The sequence below is a fragment of the Lactuca virosa genome, chromosome 5 (assembly GCF_052849685.1).
Source record: "Lactuca virosa cultivar CGN04683 chromosome 5, Lactuca_virosa_CGN04683_v6, whole genome shotgun sequence".
Taxonomy (NCBI): Eukaryota; Viridiplantae; Streptophyta; class Magnoliopsida; order Asterales; family Asteraceae; genus Lactuca; species Lactuca virosa.
The window spans coordinates 419,245,708-419,258,448 of NC_136430.1; the positions used below are offsets into that span (position 1 = coordinate 419,245,708).

Consider the following 12,741-nt stretch of genomic DNA (forward strand, 5'->3'; position numbering starts at 1 on the left):
TTCTTTGGGTTGGTAAATAAAATTTACAACTATGCTTTAAGTTAGAAAGTCCAAAAAATTACATTTACTTATTTAGGATGACACGCAACTCCATATGCGCCACATTCCTTTTACAAATCATTTTCAATCAAAATCACAACTTTGTAGATATGACAATAACAAATAACGCGGTATGATAGTTTATTATTAAAAATTAATTATACAAAATACCAAACATAAACTTTTTAATAAACATAAACAAAAATAATGAAAATACAAACAATAACAAATTTAGAAATATAATAACAATAAAAAACAAGATAATCAAAAGAGAAATTAAATACCTCCTATCTTTTGATCCTACCAATCATTCTACCCATTTAAATGATGACATGTGTCATATTAGTATCCTAAAATATCATTAAATTTCATTAAATGTTACACATGTCATCATTTCATTGGGTAGGAGGATATGTAGGAACAAAAAGTAGGAGGATATTTAATTTTTCTAATCAAAATCATAACTTTTGTCAATTTGTTCTATTTTGAATATTGTATTTGTACGCTGATTGGTTCTCTTTGATGGTTATATAAGTTTTGATATTATTAACCGTGTATTTTTTTTCTCAAATTTGAGTTTGATGATTTTGTTGATTTTCAAAGAGGTGTGGGTTTTTATATTTGTATATGACTTGGTGTTCATTTATAAGTTGCGCGTATAATTGTCTGTCTAAGTCTAACCATGAGATCTAGTCACTTGGCTTTCCAAGTCTAGCCCATTACCTAGATATATTTTTTCAGGTTAAGTAGCGGGATAATATTAACATTGAAGATTGAGAAGACTAAGAATATTTAAAAGACATTTTATTTATGTAAAAGATAATGTTTACTTCATACCATTGTCTTTTTATTTGAAAGTTATCATAAAAAAAATCTCACTATCATCTCTATTGTCATAATATAAAGATGGAATAACCATTGAATGAAATGGATCAGTTTGAGTGGCATACTTGGATTCATGAAAGGGAAAAACATCCTCATGAAATACCACATCCCTAGAAATAAAAATTTCTTTTGTTTCAACATCCAACATCTTGTACGCTTTCATTCCCATTGGATAACCAATAAAAACACAACATCTTGCACAAGGAGTGAATTTGTTTCTGGAACTAGCAAGTGTAGATGCAAAAGCCAAGCAACCAAAACTTCTAATTCTTGCATAATCAGGAGAAGAGTGATAAAGTTTTTCAAATGGGGACAAATTTTTGAGTAATTTTGAGGGAATTCTGTTGATGAGAAAAGTTGCACAAGTAATGCACTCAGACCAAAATTTATGTGGAATCTTTGATTGAAAGAAAAGAGCTCTTGCAACATTTAAGAGATGCTGATGTTTTCTTTCAACCACTGAGTTTTGCTGAGGACATTCCACACATGAATATTGATGAATGACACCTTGAGCATTAAAGAAGTCTGTAAAAGCTAATTCTTTTGCATTGTCTGAACGAAAATGTTTGATCTTAGTGTTGAATTGAGTGAAGATCATTGCAAAGAACTTTGGAATAATACTCTGAACCTCAGATTTTTGTCTGATCAGATAAGTCCATGTAAATCTTGTGCAGTCATCAACGATTGTAACAAAATATCTATTTCCTTTGTAATCAGGTAAATGATATGGACCCCATATGTCACAGTGTATCAGTTCAAAAGGTACATCAACAACATGATTTTGAGAGTTAAAAGGTAATCTCTTCTGTTTAGCCAAAGGGCATATATGACATACATGTTTATTCAAGACATTATTACTACACAAACTTTTATCAAGAAATCTCAGCTTATCATAAGTAGGGTGTCCCAATCTTTGGTGCCACTGATGTAAAGAGACAGCATGAACACGAGCATCTTGTATAAAATTTTCCAGAATATAAACCCCTTCAACTTTAGCTATGCCAATCTGCTTCTTGGTGAACATCTGTTTTATAACAGCATGATCATGATAAAAAGAAGCCTTAATGGTTCTATCATTCGCCATTTTAGAAATGGAGATGAGGTTAAGTTCAAATTGAGGAACATATAGAACATCTTTAAGTACAATATGTTTGTTGAAAATAATGATATAGTCAATCTTATATTTATTTGTGTGAATGGTAAGTGTTTATTCTCAAAGGGTTATTGTGTTCAAAGATATTGTTGTGGGATAAAAGTGTAAATGCAGGGACAAACACACGAATCTTCTGGTCTGGGTCGGATATTCGGGTATGATCCATATTTGTGTTACGAATGTATAAAAGATGAGAGAGAGAGTGGAGATATTTCAGATCACTTCTTCTTCAGTTCAAGAGAGTTAGGGTTTTCTCTCGTTTTTTGTATACTTCTCTCTGTTCTTGAGTGTATTAGCAAGTTGTTGTAATAACTTAGAATCTTGATAATTGATCAGTAGTTCAGATGTGTTTCATTGAATAATCTGATTAGATTAGGATTGAGTGTATGAGTCTGTGAGAGTAGATTAGGGTTTTGTAGTGAGGTTTCAGTTGTAAGTACGTGAAAACCTTCTGTTTCTTTGTCCTCTAATGATATAAGAAATGAAGATGTTGGGAAATATGTCTTGTGTGATTTTAACATGGTATCAGAGCTGTAAGGCTCGTGTTCTTTGATGCTGACGCTTCGGTTGTTGTTGATCGTAGTTTGGTGGTTTGGTTTCTCGACGATCTCTAAAAGGTATTTCTTCCTTTTGTTTTTCCGATTGAATCTGGTTAGATTTAGGGTTTCATTTTCTATTTACCCTAGTTTTGATTCTGTTTTATGAGATCCTGGTACTGCGAGATGTTTGATTGATCTTGCAGATTGGCGTTTTCATTTACTTGGTGCTGCTGTTGCGAGGTTGGATTAAAAAACTCTGGAAGTAATCGATCAATCCCTCTAATCTGAAATAATCCTCTTGGGGTCGGATTTCATCACCAATAAACCCTTGCAGGGAACGGATTCAGGGAGTCGATTTTAAAACAACATCTTTGCCTATTGCACTGTGAGGGTTTCTTGTTCCTTTTTTCTTTATTTCTTTAGTTGTAAATGTGGGAGACCCTGATTGTCTTGAGTACACCAGTTATTTGTTTTTGTGTCTTGTGTTGTTCTTGATTGTTTTTCGACTCTGTGTTTGATTGTCTTGGGCCCCGACACACTGTGGTGACCATCTGGACTTTAAGTCAACACAGGGTCTGTTGTTTGTTGTTTGGTTTTCTGTTTGCTATTTGTTCTTGTGTGTCTTCTGTGATTCACTATGGCAGGAGACACTTCTGAAGGGAGTGACACTCCTAAAGATAGTACTACTGCTGATTTTGATTATCCCTTATATGTTCATCCTTCTGATAATGTTGTAACCTCTATCATAACAATTAAGTTGACTGGAAATGAAAATTATCGGTTATGGCGTAGTGCCATGTCTAGAGGCCTAAAGGCTAGGAATAAATTGGGTTTTGTTGATGGTACTATAACACTTGAAAATACTGAAACTTCTAAATCTTCTAAATGGGAACGTGTTAATGATGTTGTATGCAATTGGATATTAGGATCTATTTCTGAAACCATATATGCTAGTCATGTCTATTCTGACAAAGCTAAGGATATTTGGGATGAATTATTTGAAAGCTATAATAAGGCTGATGGATCTGTAATTTTTAATATCCATCAACAAATTAATACTTTAAAACAAAATGGTTCATCTCTTTCCGATTATTATAATAAACTTGACTCATTATGGAAGGAGTTTGATGGTTTAACAAGACTAACTGAATGTGTGTGTGAGGCTGCTACTAAACTTAGTGATCATTCTAAATTGATGAAGCTAATGCAGTTTCTAAGTGGTCTTGATGATGTATATAATCAAGTCAAGAGTCATATTCTCTTGATGGAGCCCTTACCAAATGTTAAATCTGCCTTTTCTATTCTTTCTAGAGAAGAATCTCTTCAAAAGAATGGTTCTCTGAATTATTTGGTCTCTTCAAAACCACACGTTTCTGTTTTTAATAGTAAAGTCAATGATTTTAAAAAGGGACAAGGTCAAAATAGGTTCAGAAATCAAGGATTACAATGTAAACATTATAATCTTAAAGGTCATACAATAGAAAGATGTTATGAGTTGATTGGTTATCCAAAAGATTTTAAACAAAGAAATGAAAATAATAATCAGAATAAGTCCTTTTCTATGAATTCATCTTCTGTTAGTTCTAATAATAACACTGTAGTTTCTTGAGTAAATTACATGAATGGTCCCTATGGTTTAGGGTAATTTGCGCGTTTGGTCCCTAACTTATTTTTTTAACTCGGAAGGTCCTTAAAGTTTGCTTTTGTTACACGCTTGGTCCCTGTCTTACCTAAAAAGACTATTTTACCCTTGATTTTTCAATTTATTTAAATAAGCACATCCCCAACCCCACCGCCCTCACCTTATCTTACATACCCCACAATTTTTCCCTCTTTAAATAATAGTCTTTTTAGGTAAGACAGGGACCAAGCGCGTAATAAAAACAAACAGTGGGGACCAAGCGTGTAACAAAAACAAAGAGTAAGGACCTTCCGAGTTAAAAAAATAAGTTAGGGACCAAGCGCGCAAATTACCCCAAACCATAGGGACCATTCGTGTAATTTACTCTAGTTTCTTCTGAGTCTGTTCACAATAGTGATGCTCACTATCTCACAAGTGAACAATACTCCAAGTTTCTTCGTCTCATTAGTGACAGTTCTGCTAGTGAGGATGTATCTGCTGCAGCTAATATGGCAGGTACATCTACATTTACCTGTTGTAACTCCTTTGTCACTTTAAATAATTCTCAGAGTTGGATTGTTGACTCAGGGGCGAATCAACATATGATAGCCTCTGAGTCACAACTTCAAGACACAGTGGATGTGTCTAAACTCCATCTTCTTGTTAAACATCCAAATGGATCTTCTGCTCCTATAAATAAAATAGGAAACATTCAGTTGTCTTCTCATCTCACTTTATTTGATGTATTTGCTATTCCAGACTTTAATGTTAATCTCTTGTCTGTACACAAGCTTTGTAAGGATAGTGGTTGTGAGGTTGTATTTTCTGAACATAATTTTAAAATTCAGGATTCACTATCAAAGGAGATGGTGGAGAATGGTAGGGAATCTGGGGGACTTTATTACCTTGATCATGTTCCTTTAGGTAATTCTGCTAGTTTAACTAATCCTAAATGTTGTGTTTCAAAATTGACTTGGCACAGTAGACTTGGTCATCCAGCTGACCAGGCCTTAAGTGTTCTAAAAGATAAACTGAAACTTGGAAATGAGTCTTTACCTCCTTGTGATGCTTGTCATAAAGCAAAACAGACTAGAGAGTCTTTCTCTCATAGTCAGCATCTTTCAACTCAATTGGGTGAATTGATTCATCTAGATGTTTGGGGTCCCTATAGACTTGCTTCTGTTGAGGGCTATAAGTATTTTTTGACTATTGTGGATGACTTTACTAGGGCCACTTGGGTTTTTCTTTTGAAATCTAAAAGTGAAGTTTTTGATTGTTTTAAATCATTTGTAAATATTCTATTAAATCAATTTAGTGTTAATATTAAGACTATAAGGTCTGATAATGGGACTGAGTGTGTGAATAATAAAATGAAGTTTTTTTTGTATAGAACATGGTGTCATTCATCAGACTTCTTGTGCCTACACTCCACAACAAAATGGAGTTGTGGAAAGAAAGCACAGACATATTCTTAATGTTGCACGGTCTCTTATGTTTCATTCAGGAGTTCCTGTTAAGTTTTGGGGAGATGCAGTTTTAACTTCAGTTTTTTTGATAAATAGGATGCCTACTTCTGTTTTAAATGGCTTATCTCCTTATGAACTTGTTTTTAAAAGAACTCCTAGTTTTGATCATTTAAGAGTTTTTGGTTGTCTTTGTTTTGTTGTTAAACAAAATGTCACTGATAAATTTTCTGAACGTGCTGAGAAATGTGTCTTGTTAGGTTATTCTTAATATAAGAAAGCTTATAAACTTCTTAGTCTGGATACTAACACTTCTTTTGTATCCAGGGTTGTGAGGTTTTATGAGTCTGTATTTCCTTACAAATTAAGGTCAACTATTGTTGACAAAACTATTGATACTTTTGGCCCTAGTGATCCTTTTTCCTATGATGTTTTTGACACAAATGAATACTTAAATGATTCTATAAACCCAGATGAACTGAGAGTAGAATCGCAGGAGGATGGTACTGATGCAGTTACTAACTTGGATGATAGTAACTTAAATGAGTCAATCAACCGTAGTAGCGAGGCAGTTGTGCCTCCTTCTGCTGGTTCTGTTCCTTTTTCTTCTGATATGTCTGAGGAAAATAGTCATACTTCCTCAACTCCTTCTGTAGAGCTGTCTATAGGTGCCTCTAGATCTAGGCGTGAGTCACACATGCCAATTAAGTTTGCTGATTATGTTATTGAAGGAAAATATAAATATGGCATAGAAAGATCTGTTAACTATTCTCTACTTGATACTGATACTAAATGTTTTGTTTCCAATCTAAATAAGACCATTGAACCCAAAGATTACAATGAAGCCTTATCTGATCCTAATTGGGTAAAGGCCATGAATGAAGAGATGAAAGCTCTTCATCGTAATCATACTTGGGAAATAACTAACTTACCTAAAAATAGAAAACCAATTGGTTGCAAATGGGTTTTCAAAATTAAATATAAGTCAAGTGATGAAGTAGAAAGATATAAGGCACGGTTAGTTGCTAAAGGTTATAATCAAAGAGAGGGAATTGATTTTGAAGAAACTTTTTCTCTAGTTGCAAAAATTGTCACTATTCGCATTGTTATTTCATTATCTGTGCATAATTCTTGGCCTTTATATCAATTAGATATAAATAATGCCTTTCTCTATGGTGATATCACTGAGGATGTTTACATGTCTCTTCCTCCTGGATATTATTCTGCGAATGATTCTAGGGTTTGTAAGCTAACAAAATCGTTATACGGTTTAAAGCAAGCTCCTAGAAAATGGAATGAAAAACTGTGTGCTTCTTTGTTTATGTTTGGTTTTCAACAAAGTATAAGTGATTATTCACTTTTAGTTAGAAGGTTTGAAAATTCAATTACTGTGTTACTTGTATATGTTGATGATATTATATTAACTGGTAATTATGAAACTGAATTAAAAAAGGTTAAAGATTTTATGAAAACTCAGTTTTTGATTAAAGATCTTGGAGTTCTTAAGTATTTTCTAGGTATTGAATTGGTAAAATTTGATAATGGTTTATGTTTAAATCAAAGAAAGTATTGTTTAGAACTTTTACATGAATATGGTATGCTTAGTTGTAAACCTGTTAACACTCCTTTAGAGACAAGTTTTATGATGAATGCAGGAAATGATGATAAAAGCAATGAGTTATTAGATAATAAAACTTAATTTCAAAAACTTATTGGGAAACTTATATATCTTACTGTTACTAGGCCAGATATTTCTTATGGGGTTCAAGTGCTTAGTCAGTTTATGCACAAACCTAGAAAATCTCATTTAAAAGTTGCTTTCAGGCTGCTAAGATATTTAAAGGGTAGTCCTGGAAGAGGAGTAGCAATAACTAAATTCGATAATTTTGTGTTGAGTGGATTTGTTGATGCAGACTGGGCCAAGTGCTTGACTACAAGGAAATTTGTAACAGGTTACATGGTGTATTTTAATAATTGTTTGATATCATGGAAGAGTAAGAAACAGTCTACTGTTTCTAGATCTTCTACTGAAGCTGAATATAGAGCTCTTGGGTCTATTACTTGTGAAATAATTTGGGTTTTAAAAATCTTTTTTGAATTAGGAATTAAAGATCTTATTCCAGTTTCTGTATTTTGTGATAATGACTCAAAAATTAAGTTAGCTCTTAATCCTGTGTTTCATGAAAGAATTAAGCATTTTGAAATTGATTTGCATTTTGTTAGAGAAAAAATTTCTAATGGGGTTTTAAAACTGGTTAAAATTAGTTCTTCTGAACAGAATGCAAATATTCTCACTAAGTCTTTGAATATGAAACAGCATGATTTTTTATCTAAGAAAATGGGTCTTGTTGATATTTTTAAGAATAACAAATAAATATTTCGATTGAGGGGGGATGTTGAAAATAATGATATAGTCAATCTTATATTTATTTGTGTGAATGGTAAGTGTTTATTATCAAAGGGTTATTGTGTTCAAAGATATTGTTGTGGGATAAAAGTGTAAATGCAGGGACAAACACGCGGATCTTCTGGTCTGGGTCGGATATTCGGGTATGATCCATATTTGTGTTACGAACGTATAAAAGAGGAGAGAGAGTGGAGATATTTTAGATCACTTCTTTTTCAGTTCAAGAGAGTTACGGTTTTCTCTCGTTTTCTCTCGTTTTTTGTCTACTTCTCTCTGTTCTTGAGTGTATTAGCAAGTTGTTGTAATAGCTTAGAATCTTGATAATTGATCAGTAGTTCAGATGTGTTTCATTGAATAATCTGATTAGATTAGGATTGAGTGTATGAGTCTGTGAGAGTAGATTAGGGTTTTGTAGTGAGGTTTCAGTTGTAAGTACGTGAAAACCTTCTGTTTCTTTGTCCTCTAATGATATAAGAAATGAAGATGTTGGGAAATATGTCTTGTGTGATTTTAACATGGTATCAGAGTTGTAAGGCTCGTGTTCTTTGATGCTGACGCTTCGGTTGTTGTTGATCGTAGTTTGGTGGTTTGGTTTCTCGACGATCTGTAAAAGGTATTTATTCCTTTTGTTTTTCCGATTGAATCTGGTTAGATTTAGGGTTTCATTTTCTATTTACCCTAGTTTTGATTCTGTTTTATGAGATCCTGGTACTGCGAGATGTTTGATTGATCTTGCAGATTGGCGTTTTCATTTACTTGGTGCTGCTGTTGCGAGGTTGGATTAAAAAACTCTGGAAGTAATCGATCAATCCCTCTAATCTGAAATAATCCTCTTTGGGTCGGATTTCATCACCGATAAACCCTTGCAGGGAACGGATTCAGGGAGTCGATTTTAAAACAACATCTTTGCCTATTGCACTTTGAGGGTTTCTTGTTCCTTTTTTCTTTATTTCTTTAGTTGTAGATGTGGGAGACCCTAGTTGTCTTGAGTACACCAGTTATTTGTTTTTGTGTCTTGTGTTGTTCTTGATTGTTTTTCGACTCTGTGTTTGATTGTCTTGGGCCCCGACACACTGTGGTGACCATCTGGACTTTAAGTCAACACAGGGTCTGTTGTTTGTTGTTTGGTTTTCTGTTTGCTATTTGTTCTTGTGTGTCTTCTGTGATTCACTATGGCAGGAGACACTTCTGAAGGGAGTGGCACTCCTAAAGATAGTACTACTGCTGATTTTGATGATCCCTTATATGTTCATCCTTCTGATAATGCTGTAACCTCTATCATAACAATTAAGTTGACTGGAAATGAAAATTATCGGTTATGGCGTAGTGCCATGTCTAGAGGCCTAAAGGCTAGGAATAAATTGGGTTTTGTTGATGGTACTATAACACTTGAAAATACTGAAACTTCTAAATCTTCTAAATGGGAACGTGTTAATGCTGTTGTATGCAATTGGATATTAGGATCTATTTCTGAAACCATATATGCTAGTCATGTCTATTCTGACAAAGCTAAGGATATTTGGGATGAATTATTTGAAAGCTATAATAAGGCTGATGGATCTGTAATTTTTAATATCCATCAACAAATTAATACTTTAAAACAAAATGGTTCATCTCTTTCCGATTATTATAATAAACTTGACTCATTATGGAAGGAGTTTGATGGTTTAACAAGTCTAACTGAATGTGTGTGTGAGGCTGCTACTAAACTTAGTGATCATTCTAAATTGATGAAGCTAATGCAGTTTCTAAGTGGTCTTGATGATGTATATAATCAAGTCAAGAGTCATATTCTCTTGATGGAGCCCTTACCAAATGTTAAATCTGCCTTTTCTATTCTTTCTAGAGAAGAATCTCTTCAAAAGAATGGTTCTCTGAATTATTTGGTCTCTTCAAAACCACACGTTTCTGTTTTTAATAGTAAAGTCAATGATTTTAAAAAGGGACAAGGTCAAAATAGGTTCAGAAATCAAGGATTACAATGTAAACATTATAATCTTAAAGGTCATACAATAGAAAGATGTTATGAGTTGATTGGTTATCCAAAAGATTTTAAACAAAGAAATGAAAATAATAATCAGAATAAGTCCTTTTCTATGAATTCATCTTCTGTTAGTTCTAATAATAACACTGTAGTTTCTTGAGTAAATTACATGAATGGTCCCTATGGTTTAGGGTAATTTGCGTGTTTGGTCCCTAACTTATTTTTTTAACTCGGAAGGTCCTTAAAGTTTGCTTTTGTTACACGCTTGGTCCCTGTCTTACCTAAAAAGACTATTTTACCCTTGATTTTTCAATTTATTTAAATAAGCACATCCCCAACCCCACCGCCCTCACCTTATCTTACATACCCCACAATTTTTCCCTCTTTAAATAATAGTCTTTTTAGGTAAGACAGGGACCAAGCGCGTAATAAAAACAAACAGTGGGGACCAAGCGTGTAACAAAAACAAAGAGTAAGGACCTTCCGAGTTAAAAAAATAAGTTAGGGACCAAGCGCGCAAATTACCCCAAACCATAGGGACCATTCGTGTAATTTACTCTAGCTTCTTCTGAGTCTGTTCACAATAGTGATGCTCACTATCTCACAAGTGAACAATACTCCAAGTTTCTTCGTCTCATTAGTGACAGTTCTGCTAGTGAGGATGTATCTGCTGCAGCTAATATGGCAGGTACATCTACATTTACCTGTTGTAACTCCTTTGTCACTTTAAATAATTCTCAGAGTTGGATTGTTGACTCAGGGGCGAATCAACATATGATAGCCTCTGAGTCACAACTTCAAGACACAGTGGATGTGTCTAAACTCCATCTTCTTGTTAAACATCCAAATGGATCTTCTGCTCCTATAAATAAAATAGGAAACATTCAGTTGTCTTCTCATCTCACTTTATTTGATGTATTTGCTATTCTAGACTTTAATGTTAATCTCTTGTCTGTACACAAGCTTTGTAAGGATAGTGGTTGTAAGGTTGTATTTTCTGAACATAAGAAATGAAGATGTTGGGAAATATGTCTTGTGTGATTTTAACATGGTATCAGAGCTGTAAGGCTCGTGTTCTTTGATCCTGACGCTTCGGTTGTTGTTGATCGTAGTTTGGTGGTTTGGTTTCTCGACGATCTGTCATTCACAAAATTAACATGAGAATTGTTGTTTTGATTAAAACGATAACCCGGAGGGAAGCCATGAAGCTTGTAACACTTATCCACAGGGTGTCCACTTCGTTTGCAATGAGTACACATTGAAGAAGAATGTGTTTTAGAATTGAATCGATATTTTGAGTTGCTATTTTGAACATTGAAGGCTACAAGAGAGGAATTAGTGATTGAAGGAACACTTATCTCACGCTGACGTTCTTCTTGAATAACAAGCGAAAAAATCTTGTTAACAGATGGAATCGGATCCATAAGCAGCAATTGACTTCTGATTTGAGCATATTTCTCATTCAGACCCATTAAGAACATCATTGTGTGCTCAATTTCTTTAGCACCACCATAAATACACAATCCACAGGTACAATGAACATCGAAATTTGATAATTCTTCCCAAAGAACCTTTAATTTTGTAAAATAGACACTTACATAATCATCGCCTTGTGATATGTTCATCAAATCACGTTTAATCTGAAAGATGCGAGGTCCATTGCTCTGTTGATACCTCTCCTTGAGTTCTTTCCATATTGCTGATGCAGTTTTCAAATAGATGATCGATGCAGAAATTTCCTTTGAAATTGAATTTAGGATCCAAGAAATAACAATGTTATTATTGCAATTCCATGATTTGTATCGAAGAGTATCTGTTATCGGAGGCTGTGTGATTTCACCATTGACGAAATCAAGTTTGTTTTTGACAGAAAGAGCTATGGTCATCGAACGAGACCAGGAAGCATAGTTGTCTCCTGTGAGAACCTGATTAACTAGCAAGAGACCAGGATTATCAGTGTGATGTAGGTAATATGGATCATCAGATGATCCTGAAGATCCTTCAATTGGATTGCTGGATTGAGACATTTGTGAAACAAATTATGAAGTAAAGAAAAACAGAGATCAAAAGATCGATCGAGAAAGATGAACGAAGATCAAATGAAACTGTGAATCATGATGATGAATGCGGAAAAAAAATTACTCTGATACCATAATATCAAATTAAAAGAGAAAGAAATGGTAGATGAAGTCTTCGTTCTTTTCATTCATCTGATAAACTAATCAATATATACAAAGATTAAGCTACACATTAGAAGCTAACTGAATACTAACAGCTCTAGTTAACTTACTTAACCATGATTAGAAAAACTAACTACTCTCTAACAAACAGTAACTTCCATAACAAAAACAGTTAGTCAATAATGTGAAATTGAACGTTGATAACTTTGTTGATTGGTATTGCACTTTAAGGATAGTCTTCACGTAATAGAACATGTTAAATATTATTGAGAACCTGTTTCCTTTACCACAACCTAATAGAGCATCTGAACATCGATATATAGCATGGACGGGAAAGTTTGATGAGCAATATGAGATTATAGCCTTCCTGGTTTTTTGCATGGACCATGACATAAAAGATGAATTATAATGATATTAACCTTTGCTATCATCAATTAGCTGAAGAAAAATATTTCAACATCAGACTGAAA

The 12,741-nt window shown here is 33.8% G+C and overlaps 1 protein-coding gene across 1 annotated transcript; it reads right to left on the bottom strand.

Annotated features, from left to right (window-relative positions):
* Positions 1-11,134: 11,134 nt before the first annotated feature.
* Positions 11,135-12,118, bottom strand: LOC145114056 (uncharacterized). Its single transcript, XM_079050066.1, has one exon. The coding sequence runs from the start codon at positions 12,116-12,118 to the stop codon at positions 11,135-11,137; it is 984 nt and encodes a 327-aa protein (XP_078906192.1).
* Between the last annotated feature and the right edge of the window lie 623 nt (positions 12,119-12,741).

Bases quoted from the DNA above. Each gene is read 5' to 3' on its own strand.
- LOC145114056 (XM_079050066.1), bottom strand. From the start codon at position 12,118: ATGTCTCAATCCAGCAATCCAATTGAAGGATCTTCAGGATCATCTGAT.